The 17453-nt window shown below is 39.9% G+C and overlaps 1 protein-coding gene across 2 annotated transcripts in view; it reads left to right on the top strand.

The window, feature by feature from the left end:
- Window positions 1-17453, top strand: part of SLC9A9 (solute carrier family 9 member A9) — a 540019-nt gene that overhangs the window by 41133 nt on the left and 481433 nt on the right. For both annotated transcript variants that reach the window (XM_028505205.2, XM_036017879.1), the window contains 2 exons: window positions 4334-4411; window positions 6213-6289. In XM_028505205.2, coding sequence (XP_028361006.1) covers window positions 4334-4411; window positions 6213-6289 — 155 coding nt within the window. The remainder of the gene's footprint in view (window positions 1-4333; window positions 4412-6212; window positions 6290-17453) is intronic.

The raw sequence follows: 17453 nt of genomic DNA, 5'->3' as shown, positions 1-17453 counted from the left end.
TGTCTATTTCTATTCCCCAAACATGCCCTGTGCCTTCTGTCCTTAACACGTTATTCCAGCAGTTTCTTTCATTTTAGATTCAGGTACAGTGAATATTTCTTGAGAGACAAACAGGACTGGTACTAGATAGGATCCTATGCACCTGTCTTTACATTTGATCCACAAAAGCAACTCTAAGGAGTAGGTATTTCTACACCCATGTTGCAAGTGGAGAAACTGAAGTTCAGAGAGACCACGGTCACTTAATCAGCATCTGCTGCATTTTCATCAGACACGCTGAATCTATTCTTTCTCTCTCCCCAGTGCTTCTCACAGCAAATCATATCTTGTGCAGGGGAAGCAAAATGCCCACCTTGAGCTATCTCAGCATCCCAAAGCTGCCTGCCCCGAGGGAATCTCGATCTCTTTGAAGTCTCCTATTTGTATTAAAAATACACACACATTTGAATTTCACTTTTTAATATAGCTGCATTTATTTTAATATTTAAAATATTTCAAATTACTTGCTCTCATGTTCAACTAAAACTCCAGGAAGCTGCCAGTTTCCTCTGTGGCTCGTGAACCTGGCCCATGCATGGCCCCCAGGACAGACAAAGAAGCAGGGTTCTCTATGTTGATGCTCTATGAATGGTCTCCTACCCAATTCAAGACCCAGCTCCTGTGCTGTTTCCACGTCAAGCACCCCTGTGGGGCCACCGAGCCCAGCCTGCTGTCTCTGTCCTAGAAAACCATTATAGTTTAGCTCCCTGCCTCGTACTGAAATTGCACAGTGTCTTTTTTTTTTCATTCAGTCCACCCATCACCTATCTCGAAGTACTTTTCAGCAGAGAAGGGACTTGTTAAACTTTTAATGAACAAAGCATTGGAGATGATGGGATACATCATTGTGTTAACCACTTTTACTTTTCCAAAGGACTTAGGAATTGCTGAAATAATAAAAGCCTACTTCTGAGTCTCAGATTCCCTTAAACACTCTTAAGTCTTGCTTTCAGCAATTATGTTCGCTTGGTGTTCCCTCACAAAGAACACAGTTTGCCCACGCATACACACGCCATTCCCAGTGACATTCCGTCGCACTGACTGACACAGGGCGTGCCGTGTGTTCTGGTCCTGTCTCTGGAAAATGGGGATAATTGCATTTGCCAGCTACCACTCAGGAATGTTGTCACAGTTGATGAAATAATGTTTTTAAAGTGTCTCTTTGGAAGTAATATGCCACATAAATCACGGTCCTCTATAAAGGTTGTTATTTTAGTGTTTATTTATTTCGTAGCTGTGTAAAACACTGATATTTCTTCCCAGATAAGTCATATTGAGGTACTGGATGCCTTAATAATCAGGCCCAACCAGCCTTGTGTATCTATTCTTTTTGGATGAACTTGAGGATGAAACTGGGTACATGTTCTCTCCACTCTTGGGAGTTTTCAAGTTGAGTATCTCTGTGAACATAGGCCGAGGCCATGGCTAACCTAACCCCAGTGCATGTATGAGATCACAGGTGCCACTCCTGCATCCTGGGGAACATAGTGACATTTTTGTGTCCCCCATATTATCTGGATTTAAAAAAAATCAAAACCCAATATTTAAAAACCTCACTGCTTTTGTGAGGCATCCGTAAATCTTCCATCCGAGAGCCTCAGGTCCATTGTTCCAAATTACACACCTTGTAAAGGACCATCTGAAAACTGAATGATAGGAGTTTTAAATTAGCAACTGTTTATAAGTGTATTGTCCAATAGCAGTTAGCCACAGATGTGAAAATAAAATAATTCACTTCTTCAGCACTAGCTTATAGTTTCATTATTCAGTAACTTGTGTGGCCAGTGTCTCCTTGGTGTGCGGTGCAGTTACAGAATGTTTCCATCATCACACAAAGTTCTGCTGGACGGTGCTGGTTGGTGAGATTTATATCCCACACTAGTGTCTTCAGCTGAAATAGTTTTACCTTGCTGTTCCTCCCGTTCACCCCTGTCCTAGATATTTCCCCCTCATACCATAATGAAAGATTTTCATTGTTTGGACCTTAAAAGCAGTCTCGTCTCCAAGGCCGTGGTTTGAACACAGAGAGAACAGCATGTGGAACCCCCATCTGGAGGCTGGTGCAGCGCAGACCCAGCCATTTCTGAGAATTTGTCTGGGTTTGGAGTCACTCCCAGAACTCTGATTTAGCAGCTCCGAAGCTTACAGCCAGTCTGAAAGCAACACAAATCTGTTTTGCATATACAAATAAATCCTCGTGTGCTGCACGCCATTCCCAGCCTCCAGTTTCCTCTGGCTGCTCCAGAAAACACAATTCCATAGCACATTAGTTAACCTGCATGCAGGGAATGGGCAGTCTGCTTATTGAAATGTTCTGGCTGAGTGATCCACCTGATTTTTGCAGAAAAACTGCCAAGGCAGGGACTTTCTCTCCAAGATGTGATGTGGCACCACCAGAACCCTGTCTTCCACGTGATCACAGCTGCATGGCCTCCTCCCTCCAGCTCTCAGGAATACATGTCTTTGCTAAAAACTTCAAATGTGCAATTGACATACTCTTCAAGAGGCCTCATAAAAATAAATCAACAAGGCTGTTTCAGATTATCTTAGAAAAAAAGAGTAAACTTAGAAGGAAAAATAAGATCTCTGCTCAAATTTGATACAGTTGTAACCTTCAAGAATTCCTGATAGCAGGGCGGTTTTTTTCAAATAGTAACTTTGAAATATTTAATTGCATATTTTATTTTCTTTAGTAATAAACTCTTAAAAATGTTTAATAAGTGGCAAAGCTGTAAGGGCTTTACAAATAGTAATTCAATTCATTTTGTTTTTATAACCACCTTAAAAATAGATATCACAATTATTATAGTCATTTTAAGGGTGAAGAGACTGAGGCAAGGAGAGATGGGTAAGCCATCACTGACCTACCTGAATGCTCACTGTACACGTGGTCGAGCATCAGTGGATGCGTACTTAGGCCTATGAGAGGCTCTTCCTTCCTCCATTGCCCCTTCCTACTGTTGGATGAGTGGAGTGGTGGGGTCAGCTTGGGGCCTGGAGATGAGGGACTCTGGCAACACCCAGTCCAGTCCACATTAGAAAATGGAGTCAAGAAAGGCTTTTCTTAATTTCTGTGTAATCCATACTTATGATGTGTGAGGATACTATGGATACATACGTAATTCATTTTATCTGAATAGATGTGACTCTCAAAAGTAATTTTTTTTTCAATTTAGAGAATATATTTTGAACAATGAGCTAGCACTAGCTGGAATGGAAGCAACACAGAATTGACTAAGGCATTGTTATGACCCTGGATACATTCCCACTTAAGGGGGAAACGGTCAAACACAAAACAGTAATTACCTGAAGTATGTTGTAAAGCACGTGTGCTGTATGGAAGGCCCAAGGTGCAGAAACAGCACAGAACAGAGAATGGTCAGTTCTGAACGGGGAATCAAAGCATGAGAGAGGAGTAGCTTTCAAGATCCACCTTCAGAGATGAGTGAGAATTCAGGCATAAAAGGGGGAGGAAATTAGACATTACAGTTGTGCAGTGTGAAGTCCATACATCTGAAAGATTTCGATGAGTACCGTACTGGTAAGAAGGCCTTGGTGGTAAAGTGATGAATGCAGTGTGCGTGTGTGTGAGGGGGCGATGAGGGGGGAAGGGGAAGGAGAATGAGTCTAAGGAAGGTTTAAAGATGAACTGTTTTCATTTTCAGCAACTAGCAGATACTGGCTTCAAAAATTTCTACAACTCATTTCATTGTACTTCACACCAAGTAAAAATTTTTGTGACCAATTTTACTTTGGCATCGAAATAAAAGCCAATGAAGTAGAAAATCCAGTTTCACTTTAAAATGTGTTTTTTCACAGAGGCTAAAAATATTTTAAACTTTGGAATGGGATAAAGTAGGGAAAATATTTTATTTGGCAAAAATTTAAAAAAGTTTTTGTCAGAAGCTAATATGTTTGAGCACTACCAGTTCCTTTTGACCAGAAAAACAAAATAAGGTGGAGTAAAAACATTTAAAATATGAGGAATACAAAACTAAGCAAAATAAAAGGAAAAAGTTTTCTTTGCCCAGAGACGTTTTATCGAGGCTTGCTGTTGTCGTCGTTAGCTATGGAATGGAGTAGAGGCTTTACCTGTAAAATATTCCTTTCCTGTTGACTGCCCTTGTGAAGGTCCAAGCTGACATTTTCACTTATCTTCATCTCTGCTAATTTAACAGCATGTTCCCCTGCCTCCTACAGCCTTAGAGAAGGTGATATAACTGTATCTTTAAAACACGTTTTTCGTGCGGCCCGAAGGAGCATCTCTCTGACTGCACCTTGTGTTTCCTGGCAGATGACTTTCGATCCAGAAATCTTCTTCAATGTTCTGCTGCCGCCAATCATATTTCATGCAGGATACAGCCTGAAGAAGGTAAATGGACAGTGATCATTTTCCTCTTTCATCATCAGTTAGAGAATGTTACCAGCAGTGCTGAGAAAACAGTCATTCAGTGGGTTTACCTGTTTGGTAAGAATGTCATTGTCTTAGATTATGTGATACAGATTGAAATCTGATGTGCTTGCAGTTCTTCCAAACCTGCTCTGGCCAGCACACAGCACACTGGCCGTTAGCCACGTGTAGTGTTAAACCTTTGAAATGCCCTAGTCTGAATGAAGATGCGCTTGAAGTGTAAAATACACCTTGGATTTCTCAGACCTAGTATTAAGAAAGAATGTAAAATATCTCAAGAATGTTTTATATTGATTTCATGTAGCAATGATAATATTTGGGGTACATGGGTTTCATAAAATATCAACATTCATTTTGCTTTTTAAAAAACATTTCTTTTAGATAATTAGTTTTTTTGTTTTTTTATTAAAGATTTTATTTATTTATTTTTAGAGAGGGAAGAGAGGGAGGTAGAGAGAGAGAGAGAGAGAGGGAGAGAAACATCAATGTGCAGTTGCTGGGGGTTATGGCCTGTAACCCAGGCATGTACCCTGGTTGGGAATCAAACCTGCGACACTTTGGTTCGCAGCCCGCACTCAATCCACTGAGCTACGCCAGCCAGGGACTTTTTAAAAACATTTTAACATGGCTACTAGAAAATTTTAAATAACATACGTGGCTTACATTATATCTCTATTGGACATTGCTATTCTAGATGGCAGTTATCACAGAGCGGGCTGTCAATAACTTTGGGTTTATCCAGCAAGGTGAGAGCTCATGCATGCTTGGTCAGCACTCAGCTGGTGCCGCTCAGAGAGGAAGCCCAGTTCCACAGTCTCGGTGTTCTCACCTGCCATTACTTGGGTCCAGCCTTCATGTACACGCCTGTTCGATTAGTAATCGCGTGACAGCTGGAGTGCTGGCAGCCACTGTGCCGCAGAGCAAGGCTCTGGCCTCTCCGAGTGTTGGGAGGCGGAGGCATCCAGGCTGCTGTGCTGTTTGCTGCCCGCCCCCATGCCGCATTCCTGGGCCCTCCGCCTTGCCGTGTCAGCTCCAGTGCCAGGTGCCGGCAACTTGCTCTGCACAGGCCTGGTTTTCTCCTGGACTCAGGCTCCCTCTTGCCGTCAGTTCTGGCAGCGCAGGCCCCACTCACAGAACTGGGAGGGAGGTTTCCCCAGGAAGCACTGGAAAAGATTGGGAAGGCTGGGTTCATTCAGGCCATTCTTCCTCATCCCCAGTCCCAGTACTAGGTGTCGTTTCGTATGACTCTTGAAAATAAACTGTTGCAGGTGATTAAGGTTTTGTTTTTTTACACTCAGAAGAAATATAAGTCAGGAATCCAATAATAAAAGTCAGAAGGCAACTTACATCTTTTGGAATAGTACTCTTAAAATGCTAAAGAGTTCCAATGACAACAAACTTTTTAAAAACTCTCGTTTCGGGCCCCCGTGGACATGGCTCAGTCCCTTCCTTTGTCTCAGGTCTTGCCGGGCCTGCGAGTTGTTTCTCGCATCTCTTCTCCGTCATCTTCCAGGAGTTTTCTCTCCTTCCTTTTCCGAGATACCTCTGTCCTTTGCAGTATAGATTGGTTAAGAGTTATTGTGCAGTGAGACCAGCAACTGAGACTCTAACAACAAAATCTGCCTAAGCAGTGAGGGAAGGGGGAGGCAGTGAAATGCATACATTATTTTTATTCCCTGTTATACTAAGAAAACATGCTAATGTACAACATATATATAATTATATATATATAATATAATCTATATATATTTTTTCTCCCCAGAGACACTTTTTTCAGAACTTAGGATCTATTTTGACATATGCCTTCTTGGGAACAGCCATCTCCTGCATCGTCATAGGGTAAGTGACATTCAGAGCTCAAGTTCCGGGAGGCTGGTGGGCTGGCGACCTCTGGCAGGAATCTCACACTTCCTGGACTCACAGCAGCTGGGTGAATTGTCTATTCTTTTTTCATCATATCACATTTTTATACGTTTTTCTGATTCACTTCCAAGCCTTCTGACCAACACAACATTTCACATCAAAGCAAACTGAAATCTGATTGCTAGATTTTCTCTGTGAGTTTTGGACTTCTGACTTAGGGAATGTGGATAACTTGGCTTGAATTATGTGAAGCACATTGCATTTTTCTTTTTTATTTTGGCTTAAATAACACAGATAAGCACAATGCATTCTTTTTCTATCTCCTTTGAAAGACGCTATCTGCATTTGACAGGGGTATGACAGTAAGTACATGTCAAAGGTTTTCTTTCTAAGGGAAAGTTTGCAAGAGAGTGAGTGGTAGGAGACAGACATCTCCCAATAGCAGCAGCATTGTTTAACAATGGGATTGCTTTCCATTGGTACACTGTGGCATACAGACTCATTTCTTTCTCATTATATATTATCGGTTTTGCTGGTGAATCTTAAATCTAACTATATAGACTCTGGCTTGCAGCTCACCATAAAGCAAAATGTGGTACAAAATGACAAAGCCAATCCAACTCACTTGTAATTTTATCTGACATAGTAAATCTCCATTGCAGAAAACATATCCAGATGCTGTGACTGATGATGGAGATGTCAACTCCACCCTTAATTCTTACTGTATACAACTGCTAAGTCCCTAACACAACAAACTGAACATAACAACACATGCTAGTCGCTCATCCAGACCTTCTCTTATGAATGGTTAGTGTGTCACTGGAAGGCTAAGGATTTTTCACACTATTTGTATCTGAAAGCAAGAAGTGGGGGTATGTTGAATTCTCTGTTACATTTTTATTGATTCAAACCCAGAATAAATCAGGCTCCCTTATATGAAAATTTCCAGTGTGCTTACAACAGTGAGAAAACTAAAGATTTTCATACCTGAAGGTGGAGGCTTGCAGAAAGGTGGATTGGGAAGCCTCATCAGGTCTGGATGTGTAAGGGATTTTGCAGTTTGTGAATGAGAGGCACAGTGGGCCTTATCCTTCTTAAAGCATGCTCAGGGGAGGGCTTTCTGTTCTGTGGGTCAGCCATAGCTAAATATTCAAACTTCAAACTTGGCAAGGTCCTTAGAGATCTGTGTTATTAAAGCCCCTCATTCCAAAGAGGAAGAAAGTAGCATCTTGAAAGGCTAATTAATCATCTTAATCATTATGGTCATGCGGTCAAGACAGAATTCAGAACTTTGACTTCTGACCCAGTAGATCTTACCATCACCCCTTCTTCTTATAGCAATTTCCCTTGAATTTCTACACACCCCTATAGATTGTTCCTACACAGTGACAGAAGGCTCTGAGAGGTGCGGACTATCAATAAATGTTAATTTATAGCAAAGATTAATTTTTATCAGTCAGAATGCATTTAAGTCCCAAACTTGTAGACAATGCTGTCAACTTTTAGAATAATCGGTTTCCATTATTTCCCTGTTTCCTTTGTGTAACTGATTTTAAATATATTTAAGTATATGCATTTATATAATATGCATTGACTCTCATGAAAAATATATAAATCTAATTTTAAGTGTGACAGTATGTAATGTGTGTGTGTGTGTGTGTGAGAGAGAGAGAGAGAGAGAGAGAGAGAGAGAGAGAGAGAGATAATTGAATTGTTTAAAAAACTTCAAGAAATCTGGTGATATTCATTTCCCGGAGTTGAGAACCTCTTCTAATTGATTATAAGAGTGAAATCAATGACTTATATTGGAAAGTGATTTGAATAACTTTTTAAGCCATGTTATTTCTTTGAGCTGAACATAATCTGAATGGCAAATATCTGTAGGGAGTCTTCCTGATGTGGGTCATTAAAGTGCAGAAGGGATTGATTGATAGTTTAAAGATTTGAGGATCTTACTAGCAATGCAAAGGAAACCATTGGAGAGCTTTAGCTTGAGGGTGAGAAGGTCAGATCTATACTTTAGGAAGGTCATTCTAGTGAAGGAGAACTTTCAAAGTGGGGAAAAGATGGCAGCCAGGGTGCCAATCAAGGGACAATTTCCATAGACTAGGTTAGAAGTGGTGAGGGCCTGACCTCAGGCAGTAGCAGTAAAGGTGGATGTGATGTCATTAGCCAGTTGAAGTCCTGAGAGAAAGTGGGGCAAGTGTGTGGAGTGAGAAATAAAAGTACTCAGATAACAACACTATTTAAAGAGGTGCCCATAAAAGACCAAGAACCACTAGGCCTGAGAAACACGATGATAACCATCAGGGGATGTGTCTGGAAGTCAAGGAAAGAGGCAGAGGGAGGGAGGGTGGACAGTGTTTGACTGAAAAGTCCAGTGAGATAGGAACTGGCATATGCACTGGATTCCCCCAAGGAGGTGATGGGTGACTTAGCACTTATCCTATGGCAGAAATTAGGGGAAAATAATGGCAGGGCTAATTGTTTTGGGTGCTGTGTGATGAGAAACAAAGATTTATTTTTATGCTATTTTCTCCAGATGCAATTTCAGAACTTCTGAAGGAAGGGTACAACTGAAATTCAGACCAAACTGACACTTTCATAATCTGTGACTCCCATTGACCTTAGAAAGTGACCTGTTATATATTTTCTGATAAGTTAATGCTAATAAAAACAACACAACATTTATTGAGTGTTTGATATGTACTATGCCTATTTTAAAAGTACTTTATATGGGTTATTTTATTTAATCCTCAAAATAATCCTATTAGGTAAGCACTATTATTACCCTTATTTAACAGTTGAGACAGCTGAGGATTAGAGAGAATGATATAAAGTAAGAATAGAGCAAGTATTAGCAACTAAATAGTTTGGCTCCAGAGTCAACATTCTTTTTTTTTTTTTTAAGATTTTATTTATTTATTTTTTAGGGAGGGGGGAGAGAGAGAGAGAGAGAGAGAGAGAGAGAGAGAAACATCAATGTGTGGTTGCTAGGGGTCATGGCCTGCAACCCAGGCATGTACCCTGACTGGGAATCAAACCCACGACACTTTGGTTCACAGCCCATGCTCAATCCACTGAGCTACGCCAGCCAGGGCTCAGGGTCAACATTCTTAATGCCCAAAATATATTTACTTCTATATATTATAGGCAGTAAAAGTAAAATATAAATAAGAAAAAATATATTTGTGTAAATCAGTGAGCATTTACTAACATGCAACATCTTTCTTCATTAGCTCTGTGGGAGTTCTCACAGACAAATATTTTTATTTGGAAATCCCATCCAAAAGGAATTCGCATTTGTAAGAGGAAGGGATGTGTGAGTTTGTGCAGATATAGTTGCTTGTTATGGGTAGGAGGAGGGATTCAGGATAGTGGATGAGACTAGACCCTGAGAATAATTTCAGAGAGCAGGGAGACTCTGGGTAGTCATTGGATGGAGAGCGATGAGGTAGCTGGATTTTTCCTTCCATCAGGTGCATTAGTCCTGGTGAGTGTGGTTAATGCTGTAAGGCTCCAAGTTGGGGAGCACTTTCAGAGAGCAATGTAAGAGGATGTGGGAACCGAAGTGCTGGAGAGTCAGCTGACACACGGCCATGAGGCCCAGGGTCAGAAGTTTACAGGACCATGCAGGCCCTGAGGAGTGCTGGAGCACCCTGAGTGAAGACTCAGCCAGTGAGCCGTGGTCTTGTGCAGGGGAAGACTGTCTGTTTGAACTGCAGGCTGGGTTTAACACTGCACTCTAATGCTGTATAGGAATTGAGATCATTAGGTCCACTCAAATGAAAGAGTTCTTAATTAAGTTCTGTTAACTTCACATCGTTTCAGAAATTAGACCCAAAGCATCTACTATTATACTTAATATTACACAGGAAACTTTAACAATATCCCTTTCAGTAATAAAATCAGAGAAACATTTTAACAATTTTAAGGATGTAGTGTTCTGAAAGAATTCAAATAGCTTTTCTAGTCCTCTCCTCCATTTTGCTACTTAAGAAATGTCTTAAATTCATCTCTTGTTTTGCTTATTTAAAAAAAAACAAAAACCTCATGTATTTGAAACGTTTCTCTGTTCCTGTGCTCCATCTTTGGGAACTCTTCCTGTGTCTTTGAGCCCGCCTCCCCACCCTTCTGTGCCACCGGAATGGGTCATCATGATGACAGCCTAATGCTCCCTGTCAGACACGCATCTTCTCCTGGGGACTAATTGGTTATCAGTGAAATCCTACTTCTTCTTTTTTTTTAATAAGAATAATTTTTATTTTTTAAGTTAATTATTTTATTTTTTTCCTTTTTTTGCAATTTTGGACCCTGTTTATTTCTCTCTTTATATTTATTTTATTTTTTTTTATTTTTTAAAGATTTTATTTATTTATTTTTAGAGAGGGAAGGGAGGAAGAGAGAGAGAGAGAGAAACATCAATGTGCGGTTGCTGGGGGGTCATGGCCTGCAACCCAGGCATGTGCCCTCACTGGGAATTGAACCTGTGACACTTTGGTTCGCAGCCCGCGCTCAATCCACTGAGCTATGCCAGCCAGGGTTATTTTTTTATTTTATTTTACTCATTGTTCAAGTACAGTTTTCTCCCTTTTACTCCCAATCCAGCCCACCCACCCAACCCTCCCCACTTCCCTCCCATTACCACCCTCCCCCTAGTTTTTGGTCATGTGCCCTTTAAATTTGTTCCTGTAAACCCTTCCCATTCTCCCCTGAAATTCCCTCTTCTCTCCCCTCTGGTCACTGTCAGCCTGTCCTCTATTTCAGTGTCTTTGGTTATATTTTGCTTGTTTCTTTGTTTTTTTGTTTAGGTTCCTATTAAAGGTGAGATCATATGGTATTTGTCTTTCACTGGCTGGCTTATTTCACTTAGCATAATGCTTTCCAGCTCCATCCAAGCTGTTGCAAAGGGCAGGAGCTCCTTCTTTCTTTCTGCTGCATAGAATTCCATTGCATAAATGTACCATAGTTTTCTGATCCATTCATTTACTGATGGGCATCTAGGTCGCTTCCAGCACCTAGCTATTGTAAATTGTGCTGCTATGAACATTGGGGTGCATAGGTTCTTTTGGATTGGCGTTTTAGTGTTCTTAGGATAAAGTCCCAGCAGTGGAATTGCTGGGTCAAAAGGCAGATCCATTTTTAGTTTTCTGAGGAAGTTCCATACTGCTTTCCATAGTGGTTGTACCAGTCTGCAGTCCCACCAAGAGTGCAGTAGGGTCCCCTTTTCTCTACAACCTCTCCAACACTTGTTGTTTGTTGCTTTGTTTATGATGACCATTCTGACTGGTATGAAGTGGTATCTCATTGTGGTTTTAATTTGCATCTCTCTGATAGCTAGCAATATTGAACATCGTTTCATGTGTCTTTGGATCTTCTGTATGTCCTTCTTGGAGAAGTGTCTGTTCAAGTCCTTTGCCCATTTTTTAATTGGGTTGCTTGTCTTCTTAGAGTGGAGTCGTGTTAAGTTCTTTATATATTTTGGAGATTAAACCCTTGTCTGAGGTATCATTGGCAAATATGTTTTCCCATACAGTTGGTTCTCTTTTTATTTTGATACTGTTTTCTTTAGCTGTGCAGAAGCTAAAGAAAACAGTATTTTTATTTTGATGAGGTCCCATTTGTTTATTCTTTCCTTTATGTTCCTTGCTCTAGGGGACATGTCAGTAAAAAAGTTTCTGTGTGAAATATCTGAGATTTTCCTACCTACGTTCTCTTCTAGGACTTTAATGGTGTCACGTTTTATATTTAAGTCTTTTATCCACCTTGAATTTATTTTTGTATAAGGTGTAAGTTGGTGCTCGAGTTTCATTTTTTTGCACATAGCTGTCCAGTTCTCCCAACACCATTTGTTGAACACCATTATTTTTACTCTGTTTTATGTTGCTGCCTCCTTTGTCAAATATTAATTGACCATAGAGACTGGGGTTTATTTCTGGGCTCTCTGTTCTGTTTCATTGGCCCATGTGCCTGTTTTTATGCCAGTACCAGGCTGGTTTGATTACAGTGGCCTTGTAGTATACTTTAGTGTCAGGTATTGTGATCCCTCCTACTTTGCTCTTCTTTCTCAAAATTGCAGCAGCTATTCGGGGTCATTTATGATTCCATATAAATTTTTGAAGTGTTTGTTCTATGTTTGTGAAATAAGCCATTGGTACTTTAATAGGTATTGCATTGAACGTGTAAATTGCTTTGGGTAGTATGGACATTTTGATGATATTAATTCTTCCAATCCATGAAAACAGTATATGTTTCCATTTGTTTGTGTCTTCCTTGATTTCTTTCCTTGGTGTTATATAGTTTTCTAAATACAGGTCTTTTACCTCTTTGGTTAGGTTTATTCCTAGGTATTTTATTTTTCTTTTGCTATTTCAAATGGGATTTTTTTTCTTGATTTCTGCTTCTGCTGTTTCATTGTTGGGATACAGAAATCCCTTTGATTTCTGGATATTGACTTTGTATCCCGCTGTTTTGCCAAATTCATTTATTAGGTCAAGCAGTTTTTTGATGGAGGCCATAGGATTTTCTATGTACACTATCATGTCATCTGCAAACAGTGACAGTTTTGTTTCCTCCTTTCCAATTTGGATGCCTTTTATTTCTTTTTGTTGTCTGATTGCTGTGGCTAAAACTTCCAGTACTATATTGAGTAGAAGTGGTGAAAGTGGACAGCCTTGCCTTGTTCCTGATCTTAGTGGAAAAGATTTTAATTTTTGCCCATTGAGTATGATGTTGGCGGTAGGCCTCTCATATATGGCCTTTATTATGTTGAGGAATGCTCCCTCTATTCCCACTTTGCTGAGTGTTTTTATCATAAATGGGTGCTGTACCTTATCAAATGCTTTTTCTGCGTCTGTTGATATAATCATGTGGGTTTTGTCTTTGCTTTTGTTTATGTAATGTATTACATTTACTGATTTGCGAATATTGTACCATCCTTACATCCCTGGAATGAATCCCACTTGGTCATGGTGTATGGTCTTTTTAATGTATTGTTGGATGCGGTTTCCCAGTATCTTGTTGAGGATTTTAGCGTCACTGTTCATCAGCAATATTAGCCTGAAGTTTTCTTTCTTTGCTGTGTCTTTGTCTGGTTTTGGAATTAGGATGTTCTTGGCCTCATAAAAAGCGTTTGGGAGTCTTCCGTCTTTTTGGATTTTTTGGAATAGTCTGTGAAGGATAGGGGTTAGCTCTTCCTTGAATGCTTTGTAGAATTCTCATGTGAAACCATCTGGTCCAGGGCTTTTGTGTGTTGGGAGTGTTTTGATTACTGCTTCAATTTCTTTCTCTGTTATTGGTCTGTTCAGGCTTTCTGCTTCTTTTTCATTGAGTTTTGGAAGATTATATTTTTCTAGAAATTTGTCCATTTCATCTAGGTTTTCAAATTTCTTGGCATACAGCTCTTTGTAGTAATTTCTTACAATCCTTTGTATTTCTGTGGTATCTGTTGTAATCTCTCTCATTTCTGATTGTGTTTATTTGGGTCTTCTCTCTTTTTTTCTTGATGAGTCTGCTTAAGGGCTTGTCGATTTTGTTTATCTTTTCAAAGAACCAACTCTTGGATTCATTGATCCTTAGAATTGTGCTTTTAGTCTCTATGTCATTTAATTCTGCTCTGATCTTGGTTATTTCCTTCCTTCTGCTTGCTCTGGGCTGCCTTTGTTGTTGTTCCTTGAGTTCTTGTAGACATAGGGTTAGGTTGTTTGTTTGAAATATTTCTAACTTTTTTAGGTGGGCCTGTATTGCTATGAACTTCCCTCTCAGGACTGCCTTGGCTGTGTCCCATAAGTTTTGGGTTGTTGTGAGATTGTTTTCATTTGTTTCCAGAAACCTTTTGATTTCTTCCCTAATTTCATTCTTGACCCATTCATTGTTTAATAGTGTGCTATTTAATCTCCATGATTTTGAGTATTTTGGGTTTTTTTCCTTGGAGTTGGTTTCTAGCTTCAGTCCCTTGTGATCCAAGAAAATGCTTGGTGTGATTTCAATTTTCTTGAAATTGTTGAGACTCGCTTTGTGTCCTATCATGTGGTCTATCTTTGAAAATGTCCCATGTATATTTGAAAAGAATGTATATTTAGCTTCTTTTGGATGGAGGGTTCTGTATATATCAGTAAAGTCCATTTCATCATGGGTATTGTTCAATGCCACAATATCTGTGTTGATATTTTGTTTGGAAGATCTGTCCAGTTTTGACAGTGGGGTGTTAAAATGCCCCACTATAATTGTGTTGCTGTCCATATCTTTCTTGAAGTCCTCTAAGATTTTCTTCATGTATTTGGGTGCTCCTATGTTGGGTGCATATATATTTACAATATTTATGTCTTCTTGGTGGATTCTTCCCTTGAGTATTATGAAGTGACCTTCTGGGTCTCCCTTTATGGACCTTTTTTGGAAGTCTATTTTGTCTGATATGAGTACTGCTACCTCGGCTTTTTTTTCCTGTCCATTTGCCTGGGAGATTTGTTTCCAGACCTTCACTTTCAGCCTGTGCAGGTCTTTTATCCTGAGGTGGGTCTCTTGTAGGCAGCATATGTGTGGGTCATGTTTTCTTATCTATTCAGCTAATCTATGTCTTTTGATTGGAGCATTTAATCCATTTACGTTTAAGGTTATTATTGATAGGTACTTATTCATTGTCTTTTATGTACGTATGTTCCTCTCTCTCTCTTTTCCTTCCTTTCCTTAAAATAGCCCCTTTAGAATCTCTTGCAGAGCTGGTTTGGTAGAGGTGTATTCTTTTAGACTTCTTTTGTCTGGGAAGCTTCTTATTTGGCCTTTTATCTTGATTGAGAGCCTTGCAGGGCAAAGTAGCCTTGGTTGCAGACCTCTGGTTCTCATTACTTCGAGTATTTCTTGCCATTCTCTTCTGGCTTCGAGTGTTTCCATTGTGAAGTCAGCTGTTAGCCTTATTGGGGCTCCCTTGTATGTTACTTCCTGTTTCTCCCTTGCTGCCTTTAATATTCTCTCTTTGTCTTGAAATTTTGCCATTTTAATTATGATGTGTCTTGAGGTGGGTCTCTTTGGGTTTCTCTTGATTGGGACTCTCTGTGTTTCCTAGATTTGTGTGACTTTTTCTTTCATCAAATTAGAGAAGTTTTCCATCATTACTTTTTCAAATAGGTTTTCTATCCCTTGCTCTTCTTCTTCTCCTTCTGGTATCCCTATTATACGGATATTATTACATTTCGTATTGTCTTGCATTTCTCTTAATCCCTCTTCATTCTTTCTGAGCCTCTTTTCCTTTTCTTGCTCTTTCTGAGTGTTTTTTTCTACTTTGTCCTCTAGCTCACTAATCTGATTTTCTGCTTCATTGATCCTGCTTTTCATTCCTTCTACTGTGTTCTTCAGTTCAGAAATGGCATTCTTCATTTCCTCTTGGCCCTTGTTGAGGGTTTCTATTTCCTTTTTCATGTTTATATAGTTTTCAGGGAGATCATTGTAGCTTCCCTCTAGTATCTGGTAGCTTATTGTGAGCTCATTGAGCTTCCTGATAATCATTGTTTTGAACTCAATATCTGATAGTCGAGTTGCCTCTATTTCATTTCGCATTTTTCCCGAGGCTTCCTCCTTTCCCTTCATTTGGGGATTGTTTCTTTGTTTTCTCATTGTTCGTGAGATTCTTCTTGTTAGCTTCTGTTTCTTAAATTGATCTGTTCTTGTTCCCTGTGATTATGGTGTGAACTTCTGTGGTAGAATACCTGTGAGATTCAGTGATGCAGTATCCTTTGTGTATCCTGGTGTTCACAACTTCCCCCTACTCTTTTTTGTGATCAGTTGGAGGAGTAAGGCAAAATGGTTTAAGACAGCAAGACAGTATTCTATGATATTTACATTAGCAGCCAGTATAGAAGAGATGGGTTATCCTTTGGCTGCTTATAGTGGTTAACTGTGATCCTCCACCCCACTAGCCACGTTTTAGAAAGGATGGAAAGAAGGTAAGACTCTTATCAGGGAGGAAAGGATTGTTAGTTGGATCTATACAGCTGTGAGGCTGTGGGAGGTCAGATTCTGCTGTAGGGTTGGATTAAAGATTAGTAAATAGGAGTAGTGTGTAAAAGAATAGAGACAACCCCCACAATAATATAGTTCAGGAAATTGTGAAGTGGGCTGAGATCAGGTAGGGGTGTTGAGTAGTATTTACAATTGTATGAACTAGGTCTTACTTACAGTAATATTAATGCAACACTCATGTGGCAGAATCTATGAGATCTAGATAACAAGAATAAGGAGTGTAGAACCTTGAGAGGTGTACTAATGGAACACAAATGAAGGATAGTAAATTATCAACACACTGTGACTGAGATAACAGGGGGAACCTATCAAATGACAGTATAACCAGCCAAGCAAAGAAGATTATACAGAAAGAAAAAGAATACCAAAATACTATTAAAATAAAAAATGTCAGAAAAGTGAGAAGAAGGTAATACAAATTTGCACTAACTTGCAAGCTCAAAAAAAAAAAAAGGGATAAAAGCAGAAGATGGAGTGCAGGAGAGATAAATTTGGAGCAGAAGGAATAATACTAGGATGAATGGAAGAGAAACATAAGGGGTTGAGGGATATAAAAATAATAAGAATTGAAGAATAAAAAGTCACTTAAAACAAGATAAAATCAAACAATCAACCAACAACAGCCAAAAAAAAAAAAAAAAAGACAAAAAAAGCCCTCTTGTTAGTTTCTAACTGGCCAGACCAGTTTTTCTGGTCTTGTTGGCTTCAGCAGGCTGAGGGGTGTTTGAAATGCTTATCACTCTTACCAGTCAAAACTCAGTAAGTCTCCGGGTTACTGTCCCTAGGGCCAGCAGGGCACTCTCCCCAGAGCCAATCTGACTTTCCCCTACAGGACCCTGGGCGCTCCAGAGCACGCTCTCTGGAGCTCACTGCTTCCATCTCCTGGGCTCCGCCCCCCCCGCCCCGCAGTGTTCCTGTATCTTTTCCAGGCTCACGATGCAAGCTCCGGGGATTGCAAGGAGATGCACCCTTCCCCAAAATTTCACTGCAGTGGGCACTATATTCTTGGGAAGCACCCACATCTTTTCTAGATTCATGATGCAAGCTCTGGGGATCGTAAAGGGGCACGCACTTCCACCAGTTTTTCAGTTTCGGGCTCTAGGAACCCCCTAAGTGCTCTGACCCT

This window comes from Phyllostomus discolor, chromosome 2, assembly GCF_004126475.2.
Source record: "Phyllostomus discolor isolate MPI-MPIP mPhyDis1 chromosome 2, mPhyDis1.pri.v3, whole genome shotgun sequence".
In the NCBI taxonomy this organism is placed as follows: domain Eukaryota; kingdom Metazoa; phylum Chordata; class Mammalia; order Chiroptera; family Phyllostomidae; genus Phyllostomus; species Phyllostomus discolor.
Note: the sequence above shows the minus strand (reverse complement) of the source record. Positions and strands in the feature narration are given on the sequence as shown.